Raw genomic sequence first — 14,961 nt, forward strand, 5'->3', positions numbered from 1 at the left:
GTAGTTCTTTACCACTTGAGCCATAGGTCCACTTTTGGCTTTTTGATGGTTAATTGGAGATAAGAATCTCACAGACTTTCCTGGCTGGACTGGCTTCACACTGAGATCATCAGATCTCAGTCTCCTCAGTAGTTAGGGTTATATGTGTGAGCCACAGGCTCCCAGTCCTCCCATTCTTTTGAATTAGCTGTCACCACCTAGGTAGCACAAAAACTTGAGTCTGGAAGTAAGTATTGAGACCTTTCCATTATGATAGCAAAACAACAACAAAACCCTCCATCTGCTTTATTTTCAAAAGTATCTTGCCCTCTTTCATAATATCTCATTGGAAGATTTTAAAGGTTTAAGGCAAAAGACATAAAAGACATGGACAAAATCATTCTTAGAAAAATGTAGGCTTCGCCGGGCGCTGGTGGCTCACGCCTGTAATCCTAGCTACTCAGGAGGCTGAGATCTGAGGATCGCGGTTCAAAGCCAGCCCGGGCAGGAGAGACCGTGAGACTCCTATCTCTAATAAACCACCAGAAAACCGGAAGTGGCGCTGTGGCTCAAGTGGTAGAGCACTTGCCTTGAGCTGAAGAGCTGAGGGACAGCGCCCAGGCCCAGAGTTCAAACCCCACGACCGACCAAAAAAAAAAAGAAAGAAAAATGTAGGCTTCTCTTTACTATGACCACTCCTAAAAGCATTCCCAAAATAAATGCTCCTCCAGTCATGCCATTGTCATATTTTATTTTCTCTTGCTTGTCTTCATCCTTGTAGCTGAGATTCTGTAATTCTCTCCCTGTCTCTCACTTTCCCCTTCTCACTCAGTTCATATCCCTCTCATCATTCTTTTATTCAAATTTATATACCTTAGGATTTAGTCATACAATACTTTTCTCACTTTTTTAGGTAATTTCTTAGTCTTATCCTAATTGCTTTTTTTCAAGACATCTGTTTCTCACTATGCATCTAATAATGCATAACCCTGCTTCATGGACCTCTTCATCTAATGGAGGAAGTGTTCAGCAAGTAGTAGCATAAATGATTATATAATAATGAAGTATATAAAATGGTAAAATCAGAGATGGTTTCACTGAGAAAGTGACATTTGAGTTTTTGAGTTAGTGCAAATGGAAATAAATGTGGTAAATTTGGGGGTGATTGAGGCAGGCAAGAGGATCAGAGCATGTGCAGTGTCTGGCATGCATAGAAGTGTGGCATGTTCAAGAGAGAGAAGTCCAAAGTGCTGGGGAAACTTGAAAGACAAAGTGTCTTGAATAAAGTGAGGTAAGTAGAAACCGCAATATATGTGGTGGTACTTGTCAAGTATTTCAAACTACCTCTAAGAGAAGCACTACTGAAAAGTTTCAGATAAAGAAAAAAGTATAAGTGGGTGCCAATGGCTAGCTACTTAGGAGTCTGAGATCTGAGGGTCACAGTTCGAAGAAGTCAACCTAGGCAGGAAAGTCCTAAAATATTCCATGTAACTAGCAAACAAACAGAAGTAGAGCTATGGTTTAAGTGGTAGAGTGCCAACTTTGAGGGAAAAAAAAAAAGCTAAGGGACAATGCTCAGACTGTGTGTTCAAACCTCAGTACCAGCATAAGGAAACAAGAAAGGAAGGAAATGAGGAAAGGAGGGAAAAGGGAAGGGAAAGGCTCTCAAACTTTCAGACAACTTGTAAGTATTATCCTTATACTCTATGCCTATGCCAGAAACAGATGGTACATTTCCCCCTTTTTCTTCTCTGGCTCTTATGACAAGTTGCCCTAGTTGGAACTTGATAAATATGAAATAATGCTAATAATAGTCCTCCTCTGAAGGAATGGGGATTTGAGGTTGCCAGGATACTAACATTAGTTTTGCTCCAACAATCTCAGCGTATTTCAGTTTGTGTGCCACTTTAGTTCTTGGATCAGATCCAGTTCACACACCCCACTTATGGACACACCCACTCCCATGCATTTGTTTAGAGCCACTGCATATATTTTCTAGAAAACTCTTTCTCAGTCTGCTTAAAAATTACTACTCCATGCCATCTTTTCCTTTTTGTTTCCACTGAATCATCTGAAGTCATATTGGCAACTGGATTCGGTCTTGAGACTTTTGGCACTGAGGAGTCATTTTGTTGTGTTGCAATCCCGACCCACAGCATCAGCCAAATTCTTTCATCTGGTTATAAAGCTACTAAAGTCTTCCAACTTTTCTCAATAAATGTGATTATATGAGAAGTTTTGTTTCTAAAATGACTTTGTATGCTTTCAGGAATAAATGAAATTTTAGCAAAAGGAGTTTTTTTCACACAGATTTATATAAGTACATATGAAAGACACAAGACAGAAAAATGAATTGATTTTGAAGGTTTATAGATTTTTAAGGCTTGAGGATTACAGCTGATATAACACCACAAATATAGGAGACAAATGAAAAATTAGACAAGCAAGGTTAAATCAAATTAGGAAACTTCCATGTAACAAAGGAAATGATCCACAAAATGAAAAGACATGAAATGAGAGGACACTGTTGCAAATCATATTATCTGATAATAGATTAATATTGAAAACATGTAAGGACTGCACTCGGTTCAAAAGCAAAAAGAAAACGATTTAAACTGGGCAAAGACTGATCATATAAAATAATATTTATTTAAAATATTGTAGAGAATTTTTTTATTTAAAAATTTGTAGGAAATGGAGTTGTATTCCTTTGTTGTTGTTTTCTGTTTTCTGTTTGTCTTACTTGGTTATCTGTTTGGGGGAGGGCAAGGAGGCATAGAAATGGAGGGAGACAAAGGGTGAACAAATACAGCAGTGGTACTCACTAGACACTAGACACTGTTGAAAATGAACCATACAACTTGTGGGTGAGGATGCAAGCAAGGGAAGGGCTGACACTGTCCAAAAAGAAATGCGTTCATTATTTATGTAACTGTAACCTCTCTATACATCACCTTTATAATAACAATAAAAAATTTAAAAATGGGCAAATGGACAAGCACCAGCCATTCATGCCTTTAATCCCATTCACCTGGCTGAGATCTGAGGATCACAATTTGAAGTCAGCCTGGGCAGAAAGGTCTGAGAGACTATTACCTTCAGTTAACCACCCATAAGCCAGAAGAGAAGCTGTGGCTCAAGTGATGAGGCACTAGCCTTGAGCAAAATAAAAAAGCCTCAGGGACAGCACCTACACCCTAAGTTCAAGCCCCATGACCAACATCAGAAAGGGAGGGTAGGGAAACAAAAGACCTGATACATTTCCAAAGAAAGCACACAAATATGTGAACAACTGTTACATCCAAAGACAGCTAACATCCCTAATCATCAGGGAAACATAAATCACAGTGTGCCATCACTTCACACTGCCAGGATGGCCATTATCAAAATGACATAAAATAATGAGTGTGACCAGATAAGAAAAATTGGAACCTCTGTGCACTGTTGGTAGGAATGTAAAATGATGCAGCCATTATAGAAAACAGTATAGGGCTCAAAAAAATGATAAACTGAGCTCCCATATAATTCAGCAATACCGCTTCTGGGTATGCACCCAAAATAATTTAAAACAAGATTTCAGGACTTTGAATTTGTGTGTTCATTACAGCCTTACTCATAGTAGTAAAAAAGGAGAAACAACTTGAATATTAACAAGGGATAAAGAAAATGATGATGAATAAGCAGCCTTTAAAAATACATGAAGTCGGGCTGGGAAGCTGGCTCAGTGATAGAGTGCTTGCCTTGCATGGGTTCGATTCCTCAGCACCATATTAGCAGAAAAAACTGGAAGTGGTGCTGCGGCTCAAGTGGTAGAGTGCTAGCCTTGAGCTGAAGAGCTGAGGGACAGTGCCCAGGCCCAGAGTTCAGGCCCCATGACCGACCAAAAAAAATATATATATATATATGTATAAAGTTGCCAGGCACCAGTGCTCACACCTGTAATCCTAGCTACTCAGGAGGCTGAAATCTGAGCATCCCAACCAGCCCAGACAGGAAAGTCCATGAGACTTAACTCCAATTAACCACCAGAAAACAAAGTGGGGCTGTGGCTCAAGTTGTAGAGCACTCACCCTGAGCTGAAGAGCTGAGAGACATCACCCTGGCCCAGAGTTCAAGTCCCATGACAAAAAAGAAAGAAAAACACAAAACGTAAAGTCTTATACTACAGCTTGGATTTTGAGCACATTATATACTAAGTAAAATAAATTAGTCAGAAAAAGACAAATATTGCATGTTCCCACAAGTCTAAGGGACCAAAAGTAATCAATTTTATGGAAGCACAAAATAGAATGGGCTGCCAGGGGCTTCTCCGTGAATAAAGAGTTCCAATAATGCCAAATAAAAAGTTCTAAAGATGTGCTGTATGAAAAGTGCATATATTTAACAAGGTACATACAACTAAAATTTTTTGTTTGGGGTAGTTTCCTTTTTAAAAGATGAATTTGTGTATATTTGAGGTATACTGCATAATGACATACATAACAAAAGAGTTGCTATAGTGAGTTAACATATCCAATATCACTTTAACAAATCAGTGTTCAATTATGCCATAATTGGGTCTTTTTCTTCTTAATCCACTTATGCCCTCTGGTGGTTATAGTTGCCCATGGAAATAAAATACTCATAAATGCTTTCCAAATCATTTGTAGAAGGGCAGTATAGAAGACAAGGTAAGTTCTCTGTAGAAACAATGTTATACGAAATGGCAAGAATTCCAGGACAGCCTGGGAAAACTCAACATTTACAATGATCACATAGGGCCTCATGTATTAGACAAGTGCCCTACCACTGAGCTATACTCCTAGTTCAAGCAGGTCTGTTTTTACATAGAATGTATATGAAACTATGTACACATTGAATCTAAGAAATCATCTTAGAAAAATCAGTAAAAATACAAGAGATAATCTGTGAGATCATTATAAAATTAAGTATTATAGAACCAGTTAACAATAAAAACTGTTAAGTCATCTCAACAAGCTTTAGTTAACACTACACACAGAGAAAGGCAAGTCTGGCCAGGGAGCTCTTTTTGTGTGTGTGTGCGGGGGGGGGGTCCGGTCATGGGGCCTGAACTCTGGGCCTGGGCACTGTCCCTCAGCTCTTCAGCTCAAGGCTAGCGCTCTACCACGTGAGCCACAGCGCCACTTCCGGCTTTTTTTTCTTCTTGCTTATGTGGTGCTGAGGAATCGAACCCAGGGCCTCATGCATGCAAGGCAAGCACTCTACCACTGAGCCACCCTCCCAGCCCTGCCAGGGAGCTCTTTGAGGTAGATTTTTTTCCCCTCAAATCATAGTAATGGAAAGCCCATTTCCTAGCTCCCTAAAAGTCCAAGTTCTATAGTTCTCAACGATACCAAAGTTAAGCATTTGCTGGGTTCATTCACAGCTATAGGATAGAATGGAGATGTTTTTTTTAAAGGGTCTTGGGAGAGGTATAACCACTCCTAGACAATGTCTACTCAGATTGACCCAAAAATGCCTAAGGCAGGATACATTTAATTTTATCAGAGAAAGGCCAGCCTTCTTTCCCTGTGGTAGACAAGGAACTGACATTCTGGTGCAGCTATGCATGAGTTGTCATGTTCATTCTTCCATGAATACTTGGTCACTAGGACTTGTACAGGTAGAAAAGAGTTTTCTCCTATTCCTTAGTGTCCCTCTGGTGGCCTCTGTAGTTTATACTTCCCACAGCCACCTCTCTTTGGCTGTTGCAGTTAATGGCTTCACACCATTAACCATTATGACACCAACAAAACACCAGAACTTATCTTTCTATGGGCTTAATTTCACTATGTAGGTTTTCATGTCTTTAAAAACTTCTCTTCAGGAGGAACACTAGTTTTTAGCATGTACTGTACAATGGATTTACGATTTTTTTTACTGGTATCTATACATACACACACTCTCTGTCCCTCTCTGTCTCTTCCCCCCCCCCTTCTCTTCTCTCTCATCTCTCCTCTCTTTCATCTTTCTTTTAAACTGAGGACTACCATACATCTGTCCAGGCACTGGTTATTTTTTAGACAGGCTCTTGCTTCCTGCCTGGGTACACACCTGGACTGCCATCTGCCAATTTATACTTTCCCTCACAGCTGGGATGATAGGTGTGTGCCACTATGCCTAGTTTCTTCCATTGAGATAGTCAGAATTTTCTGCCCTAGCTGGACCCATAATCCTCCGAATCTCAGTCACCCAAATAGCTAGGATTACAGATCACTGATACCCAGCCTTCTTTTTATATTACCGGGGAATGAACCAGCTCCCCATCAATGATAGGCAAGGCTTCTTATCACTGATAAGAAACCAGCCTAGACTGGTTTTTGTGTTGTTTTGAATCAGATTTTTTAAAAAATACAAAAACTTTTAACACCTCTTCAAGAGTTACTAATATGACACTTAAACCTTTGTAGATCTCATGGATGCTGAATAAATCCAAAAAATGTGTCTTAGGCTGGGGATATAGCTCAGTGGAAAAGCAGTTGTCTAGCATGTGTTAAGCCCAGGTTTGATCCCCAGTACCACAAAAAATTAAAATAAACATTAACAATAATAACTTACAAATCAAGTGATAAGAAGGGTGAATGAATTAAGAGGAGAAAAGGGAGGGAGACTGCGGTCAAGAATTCAGTGTATATCCTATAAAATTAAGAAAAGTGAAGGAAGGAGTGGGAGACAAATGTTGACAGGGGTGACATTTATCAAGATGCATTGTATTCATAAACTGCTTTGTTAAATGGCAACTCCTTTATACAACTACTTAAATAAAAAAATAAAGACCAAGTGATAAACTGTTTTGTCCTCATCTCAACAATTCAGTTAACCAAAAACTCCTTTAAAGAAGTTTCTTGTAAATATTGACTTCCACTTAGCATGTTTATGCCCTTAGTAATCTTTTACCATTGTTCCTGTTCAACCAATTTCAGAACTTCATGGAAAAGCTGAGTGGTCGGCTGGGCAATAGGATAACACAATGGGAGCCTCTTTTCCAAGGCTGGCATGTGAATGAAGTACCTGCAAGTTATTTTTTTTAAAAAAGAAACAACAACAACAAAGAAAGAAACAAAACAGCTTAAAGAGTAAGCATTTCCAAATTGGTCCCATCAATACATTCACACTCTCTGGCACAGGATTATGGTGTGGGAATCTCAACCATAAACCTCAGTCAGCATTTTCATCTTTCTCCTCTATTAAAAAAAAAAGTGACCTAGAAACTCTTTGATATGTGGTGCCTTTCAGCTTCCTGAAGCACTTTACTTGAGCAAAGGAAGTGAATTTCATTAATAATGTATTAGCCACTCAAAGCATTACTGAGGAAGCCAGGACTGTCCTCAGCACAGCAAGTTCTGAGGCTCCTACTTCCTGGTTTTTCTAGCAATACAAATAGGGAGCTGATAACAAGGAAAGAGGAAAGGGTGGTGTTTATGCCCATGGCCTCCATAAAATTATAGGAAATGCCCAGGAAGCGATAGAACTAAGTCTTCAGCCAATTCAATGGATGCCATAAAAGAGTGGTTCTCAGTCCTCCATGCTGGAAAACTTTTTTTTTTTTAAATGTCACTGCTGGAGCTAGGATGTGGCTTAGAGTAAAGTTCTTGCTAGCATTCATGAAGCCCTACACAGAAAAAGCCAGAAGTGGTGCTGTGGCTCAAATGGTAGAGTGCTAGCCTTGAACCAGAGAAGGTCAGGGACAGTTCAAGCCCCAGGACTGGCAAAAAAATAAGTCACTGCCAAGGACCTAACCTAAACAAAAATAGAAATTTTATATGTGAGGCCAGTACTGTGTGTGTGCATATGCACACATGCACCCCCCCCACACACACACATGCAAGCTTGCATGTACGTGTTCCTAGAACTGAAACTTGGGGCCTAGGGCACCATCCCTGAGCTTTTGCTCAAGGCCAGTGCTCTATGTTTGAGCCTCAGCTCCACTTTCAGCTTTCTGGTGGTTAATTACAGTCTTACCAACTTTTCACACTGGCCTGGCTTTGAACCATGAACCTCAGACTTTAGCCTCCTCCGTAGCTAGGATACAGGTATGAGCCACCGGCATCTGGTTTGAGGCCAGTATTTTTAATAGTTACTGAAATATTCAAATACAAAGTAAGTTGAAAATCACTTCAAACCTAAGCTGGGGGCAAGTAATTCATGCCTAATAATCCTAGGACACTGACACCACTTTTGCCAGTTGTCCTGATTTTTATATGTTGATAAATATATGTGTGTGTGTGTGTGTGTGTGTGTGTGTGTGTATTTTTATTTTTTTTTATTTTTTGCCAGTCCTGGGGCTTGAACTCAGGGGCTGGGCATTGTCCCTGAACTTCTAGTGCTCAAGGCTAGCACTCTACCACTTGAGCCACAGTGCCACAGCGCCACTTGCAGCTTTTTCTGTTTATGTACTGAGGAATCGAACCCAGGGCTTCTTGCATGCAAGGCAAGCACTCTACCACTAAGCCACATTCCCAGCCCTTGATAACCATATTTTAAAAATTAGTTGTGTCATATATGCTACACCATGGATAAACCTTAAAACCATTCTAAGTAAAAGGCACGAGAAGGGCTGGGAGTGTGGCTTAGTGGTAGAGTACTTATCCAGCATGCATCAAGCCCTGCGTTCAATTCCTCAGTACCACATAAACAGAAAAAGCTGGCAGTGGTGCTGTGGCTCAAGCTAAAGAAACTCAGGGACAGTGCCCAGGCCTTGAGTTCAAGTCTCATGACTGGCAAAAAAAAAAGGCACCAGACACAAAAAGGCCATGTTTTTGGGTGCTATCATTTAGACAAAATCCATAAAGACAAGTAAGTAGATTAGTGGTTGCTAGGGGCTGAGTGAGGGAAGACTGAGATGTACTTAACCAGTACTAAGTTTTTGTTAGGCTAATGGAAATGTTCTGTAATTCAATAATAATGATGGTTACAAACACTGTGAAAATTATTAAAAGCCACTGAATTCTACACTATAAAATGGTGAATTTTATGCTATGTGAGGTTTTCCTTACCATAAAGAGAAAAAGATGAGGAGGGAGGCAAAGGAAAGGGTGGGTGGGAACTGAGGTCTTGGGACCAGCCTAGACCCAGACAAATCCCTTTTACAGTAGACAGAATGGACATATATATGGAGCAAAAACCAAGCCTACAAATAGGGCTGAACTTTATTTAAAGGCCAATATAAGGCCATAGTGTAAGCCTCCACATCCTTTATGTCTCCCTCCAAGCTAGTGATAAAACTGTGCTGGCTGCATCATTTTCATCTGAAGGTAGACACAACATGGGTTTCTCCTTCAGTACTAATGCAGGATGTGCTGCTAAGTGCACTTGACTTTGCCAACCTTTAAATGAAGTGCCACCCCTGAGGTGCAGGAGAAAAGGCTGGCTGATGAAACCAGCCTCCCTTACTTTTGTCACAGAAAGAAGGGAAAATGAAGTGAGAGAGACAGAAGTATTCATTAATTGTTCCTCCTTCATGAAGTTTTTTCGAATAATAAGTAAATTTACAGTCCCTAATTTTGATCCGCACATGAAACTTGTTACCCTTAATTAGAGCAGATTAAAAAATATTACAACTTCTGTGGGCTGCAGGATTCAAGAAAAGACAATGAGTAAGAAATAGATCTTCTAAGTCTCACTAGTGATTTCTGACCTGAAAATATCCACTAAGGGACAATAATTCTTAGAATTCTCTCCTATCCTATCTTACCTCTGATCAAAAGGTTGTTCAAAACAAATACAGAAATTATCATCACCACCTAATCTTCTGATTGTTGGACTATAGTGCGAATTGGCATGAAAATCAGAAATGAGTGATTTTATGGCAGATTAGATGCAGACATTTCTCTTACCTGAATTCTTCACTGTAGTCGTTCCTGATATACTCAGCAAGAGGCTTGCTGTACTTCAAGCAGCTCTTGAGTATGTAAAATTGCTGGTACAACAGAACTGCCTGGCAGGGACTCAGCAGCTGAAATGAAGCTGAAAGCCCCTTCACCACTCGTTTCATAATACTGGCCACAAAAGTAATCTAGAAGAGGAAAATGTGGTTATATGTAGGCTGCATGTCACCCACAAATGCTCCAAGTTCAGCTGGAGCCTCATTTGCAAATCTAGGTTGAACCCCTCACAACCTGCACATCTACATATTTGTACTATTTCTCAGTGAAATGGTGCTCAAATACCAGATTACAGACCAACTGGGGATTTAATGCTGTAACTTCTCTAGCATCTTGTTTTAACCAGCAAAGACAGTCAGAGCTGACTGCCTTGTTTGTGCATTCAGTGATCGCTACTACAGTTACTTTGCTTGCAATTTTCTATCTGCTAGTCTCCTTTTTCCCACTATTTAGAACTGAGTTAATGTGGAAGCCCTCAATAGAGTCAGAGATCCTTTGTCTTTTGCTACCTTTTATCCTAACATGCTTCATGATGACAGACTGACCTCATCTCAAATCAATTTCTTTAGGGAATCAGCTCTAGAGGTTGATAAAGGCGTTTTCTTATGGCATATGCAACCCTTAGAACCCCAAAATGTCAGCCCTGTTTAGATCATAGGGTCTATAACCACTGTGAAGAGTATGCGCTTGCATATATGTGCTTCCATTGCTCACTGTTAGTGGAATGACGATAGTCCTGCAGGTAAATCTGAGGATGATGGATTTCTGGGCACTGATGAAATAGCATGCACTCAACCTTTATGTAAAGAAGTTAGCTATTCTACTGACAAAGTACACTCTCTGGCCCCAGCCAGCTTTGTTTACATATGTCACAGATAGTTGACAAGGAAATCTAGATTCTGCAGGGTAGACTCAACATGACTCTGGAAATGTAGCTGAAAGTTGTGAACTCATGAACAATAGGGACATGGTCAAAAGACCTCATCAAAATGAAAATATAGTGTGGATAACCATTCTTTGAAGCCATTTCCAATTAAACATGTGGTGATTATGAATAAAGAAAAAGAAATTCAGTTTGGAGAGGTAGGAAGAGATTAAGGGATAAAGCTTTTATTAGAATTCAGCATGTATTTTGTTCAACATTTATTTTTATTTTTTTGGGGGGAGGGTCCGGTCATGGGGCCTGGACTCTGGGCCTGGGCATTGTTCCTCAGCTCTTCAGCTCAAGGCTAGCACTCTACAACTTGAGCCACAGCACCACTTCTGGCTTCTTTTTTCTGCTTATGTGGTGCTGGGGAATCAAACCCAGGGCCTCAAGCATGCAAGGCAAGCGCTCTACCACTGAGCCACCTTCCCAGCCCTTGTTCAACATTTATTATGCATCATTCCTACCCTAATGGCACTTGTAATCTGTTCAGAGAGAAAGACACTGTATCAGTCATGATGAACTGGATTATGTAGCAAACCTCTCAAAACTACCAACACTTTACATAGACTAGCATAGAACTATTACTGGATCTCAGTGTTATGTTCTCATGGGTCAGTATGGGGCCTGTTTGTTGTACTTAGTGCTGAAAGCTGGTGGAACACTGTCAGTCACCATGCCAAAAAGAAAGGGGAATGCACCAAAGCATGCACTGAGTCTTACAGCTTCTTCGGTATAATGGGCTCTTCCTAGCCTGATGCCGGTGGCTCACACCTGTAATCCTAGTTACTCAGGAGGTTGAGATCTGAGGATCATGGTTCAAAGCCAGCTTGGGCAGGAAGTCCATGAGACTTCAATAAATCACTCAGAAAACTGAAGTGGCGTTGTGGCTCAAGTGGTAGAGAGCTAGCCTAGAGCTGAAGAGCTGAGGGACAGTGCCCAGGCCCAGAGTTCAAGCCCTATGACCACCACCACCAACAAAAACAGGGGTGGGGGGGCCTCTTCCTTATAAATGGATTAGTTAGTTCATTGTTTATAGGGATACCCATTGGAGCAGATTCATTATTGAGGGAAAGTTTGTTATGAAAGTAAGTTCACTTCTCACTTCATATATATTCTCTTGCCTGTCCACATTCATTCATGGGATGACATGTCAAGAAGTTCTGTAGTAGATGTGGCCCCCAAACAAAAAACTGCTATTCTTACAAGTGGCCCAGTCTATAATACTCTGTTACGGCAATATAAAATAGGCTAAGACTGAGATAGAGGCAATGGTAAAGATTCTGTGACAGAATTGGTAGTGGGAATGTGGTAGTCCACAGTTATATGGATGAGTGAGTAAGGAACAGATGAGGTATAGGGTTATAACACATAGAGACTTAAAGGCCTTTTTAAGGGGTTTAGTCTTTATTTAAATGGAAAAATTTGTAATCCTAGCTACACGGGAAGCCAAGATCTGAGGATCCCGGTTTAAAGCCAGGCCAGGCAGAAAAGTTCCTAAGATTCTTACTTCAAATTAACCATCAAAAAGCTGGAGATGGAGCCGGGCACCAGTGGCTAACACCTGTAATCCTAGCTACTCAGGAGTCTGAGATCTGAGGATAGTGGTTCAAAGCCAGCCTGCTCAAGAAAGTCCCTGAAACTCTTGTCTGCAATAAACCAATAAAAAACCGGAAGTGGCACTGTGGCTCAAGTGGTAGAGCGCTCACCTTGAGCTCAGGAACAGCACCCAGGCCAAGTTCATGCCCCACAACTGACAAAAAAGAGCTGGAGGTGGATGTCTGGCTCAAGTGGTAGATCCTTGAGTGAAAAAGTTCTGAGTTCAAGCTCAAGCACCGACACAAAAATAATAAGAAAAGCTGGCTGAGAGACTTAAAGCAGAGGATGATCATCAGATTTCTTTTTCTTTTTTTTTTTTTCTCCTGTTGGTCCTGGAGCTTGAAGTCAGATCCTTGGCATTATCCCTGTGCTTTATTGATCAAGGCTAGAGCTCTACCACTTTGAACCACAGCTCCACTTCCAGTTTTCAAGTGGTTAATTGGAGATAAAAGTTTCATCCTCAGATCGCAGCCTCCTGAGTAGCTAGGATTACAGGTGTGAGCCGTCAGCACCTGGCTAGATTTCTATTTTAAATAGCTCTTTCTGGCTGTGATCTGGTAAACATAATGTCAAGCAGCAAGAAGATGATAGTTTGGGCCAGGGTGGTGGTTGCCAGGACAGAGTGCACAGTTGATTCCAAGTATTATGCTCATACTCTGTTTAAAGTAACTATTAATGTCTTTACCTAATTATATAGTAAATCATGTAAGATTTTTGTATTCTACTTGTAACCTTAGTTTTTTATAAAACCAAATCATATTTAAGGTATTTCAGTACCTTAAATATTTCCTGTTTCAAATAATCAAATACTAGGATTATCAAATTGATATTTTGTTTCTGTTTCATAAACTTGACCACATCATAGAGAAAAGGTGGGTTTTATTAAGCACAAAAACATCTGCTTAGTCTTGAGTGGTAGTATTTTTTTTTCTCCTTTTACTTCTAGGTACTTACTATGGTAGGACAACTTTGTAGAAAGGACATCATCCAGCTAATAGCAAACTTTGTTGATCCCAATCCAAGATTTCCCTAAAAACTCAAGGAAATAAAATATACTTATTAAGTCTAATTTTTATCTAAAAGGATACCTATTCTCAAATGTTTATCCTGATTAATCAAATTGTTAAAGTCAGGATTTGTTAAATGAGCTAGATAGGTATTTAAGAGCAAAGGCAGTATTATTTAAAGGTGTGTGGTAATCATAGCACTCAGAAGGTTGAAGTATGAGGATCAAGAGTTTAGCCAATGTGGACTATGTAACAAGACCTGGTCTCAAATTTTTAAAGAAGTGGGCAGGCACCAGTGGGTCATGCCTGTAATTCAAGCACTCAGAAGGCTGAGATCTGGGGATTATGGTTAAACGCCAGCCGAGGCAGGAAAGTCCATAAGAGTTTTATCTCAATTAATCACCAGAAAGGCCAGAAGTGGAGCTGTGTCTCAAATGTTAGTGCACTAGCCTTGAGCACAAAAGCTCAGGGACAGTACCAAGGCCCTGAGTTCAAGCCCCAGGACCTGCACACACACACAAAAAAAGTAGTAGTGTTTAAATCAACCCATTTTGGAGACTTTATTTTTGGTTGTGGGACTTGAACTCAGAGTTTGGGAGTTGTCCTTGAGCTCTTTCACTCAATGATAGCACTCTTACCATTTTGAACCACAGCTCCACTTCTGGTTTTCTGGTAGTTAATTGAAGATAAGACTTTCCCTGCTTGAGCTGGTCTTGAATCTTGATCCTTAAATCTCAGCCTCCTGAGTAGCTAGGATTAAAGGCATGAGCTACCAGTACCCAGGAAGGTGACTCTCTTTGATAGGAGTTTTTTTTTTTTTGTATGTTGTTAATCATTATATACGGGGGATATGTACATATACTCATATAAGATTTGCAATAAGAATGTGTACTATACCTGCTGAAAGACAAGAAGTATCTCGTATAAAAGTGCTGTAGCTGTATCAGTGTATTCCAGAATAAGCTTCTGTAACTAGAATTTTCAAGAGTAATCAATACAACAGAACAGGCTGAGCCAGAAAACAGTCATTGCTTCTGGTTTCATTTAATACCTCTGAAAGATTTTTTTTTTTTTGGTTCCAGTCTTGGAGCTTAAACTGGGGGTCTGGGCACTGTCCTTGACTAGCACTCTTACCACTTGAGCCACAGTGCCACTTCTGGCTTTTTCTGTGTAGGTGGTACTGAGAAATTGAACCCAGAGCTTCATGCATGCTAGGCAAGCACTGTACCACTAAGCCACCTTCCCAGCCCTCTAAAAGATTTTTAACTAAAATTGTAATTAATATGATACATTTTTGTTTTATATTTAAGAAATTGGTTTTCAGACAGAGACTACAGAGCTATTACATAATGGTGCAAAAACTAGGTCAAGAAAAGAAGTCATAATGGTCCATAGAATATTAGCACATAAAAATTATATATAACTTGGCCGGACACTGGTGGCTCACGCCTGTAATCCAAGCTACTCAGGAGGCTCAGATCTGAGGATCGCGGTTCAAAGCCAGCCCGGGCAGGAAAGTCCGTGAGACTCTTATCTCCAATAAACCACTCGAAAACCGGAAGTGGCA

At 40.3% G+C, this 14,961-nt stretch overlaps 1 protein-coding gene across 1 annotated transcript in view; it reads right to left on the reverse strand.

Annotated features, from left to right (window-relative positions):
* Positions 1–6,872: 6,872 nt before the first annotated feature.
* Positions 6,873–14,961, reverse strand: part of LOC105987301 (chromosome unknown open reading frame, human C12orf56) — a 46,890-nt gene continuing 38,801 nt past the window's right edge. The window contains exons 10-13 of the mRNA XM_013018517.1: positions 14,292–14,366; positions 13,342–13,416; positions 9,816–9,994; positions 6,873–6,990 (exon numbers count right to left, since the gene is read on the reverse strand). Of these exons, the coding sequence (XP_012873971.1) occupies positions 6,873–6,990; positions 9,816–9,994; positions 13,342–13,416; positions 14,292–14,366 (447 nt within the window). The remainder of the gene's footprint in view (positions 6,991–9,815; positions 9,995–13,341; positions 13,417–14,291; positions 14,367–14,961) is intronic.

Source organism: Dipodomys ordii, unplaced genomic scaffold (genome assembly GCF_000151885.1).
Source record: "Dipodomys ordii isolate 6190 unplaced genomic scaffold, Dord_2.0 Scaffold3, whole genome shotgun sequence".
NCBI lineage: Eukaryota > Metazoa > Chordata > Mammalia > Rodentia > Heteromyidae > Dipodomys > Dipodomys ordii.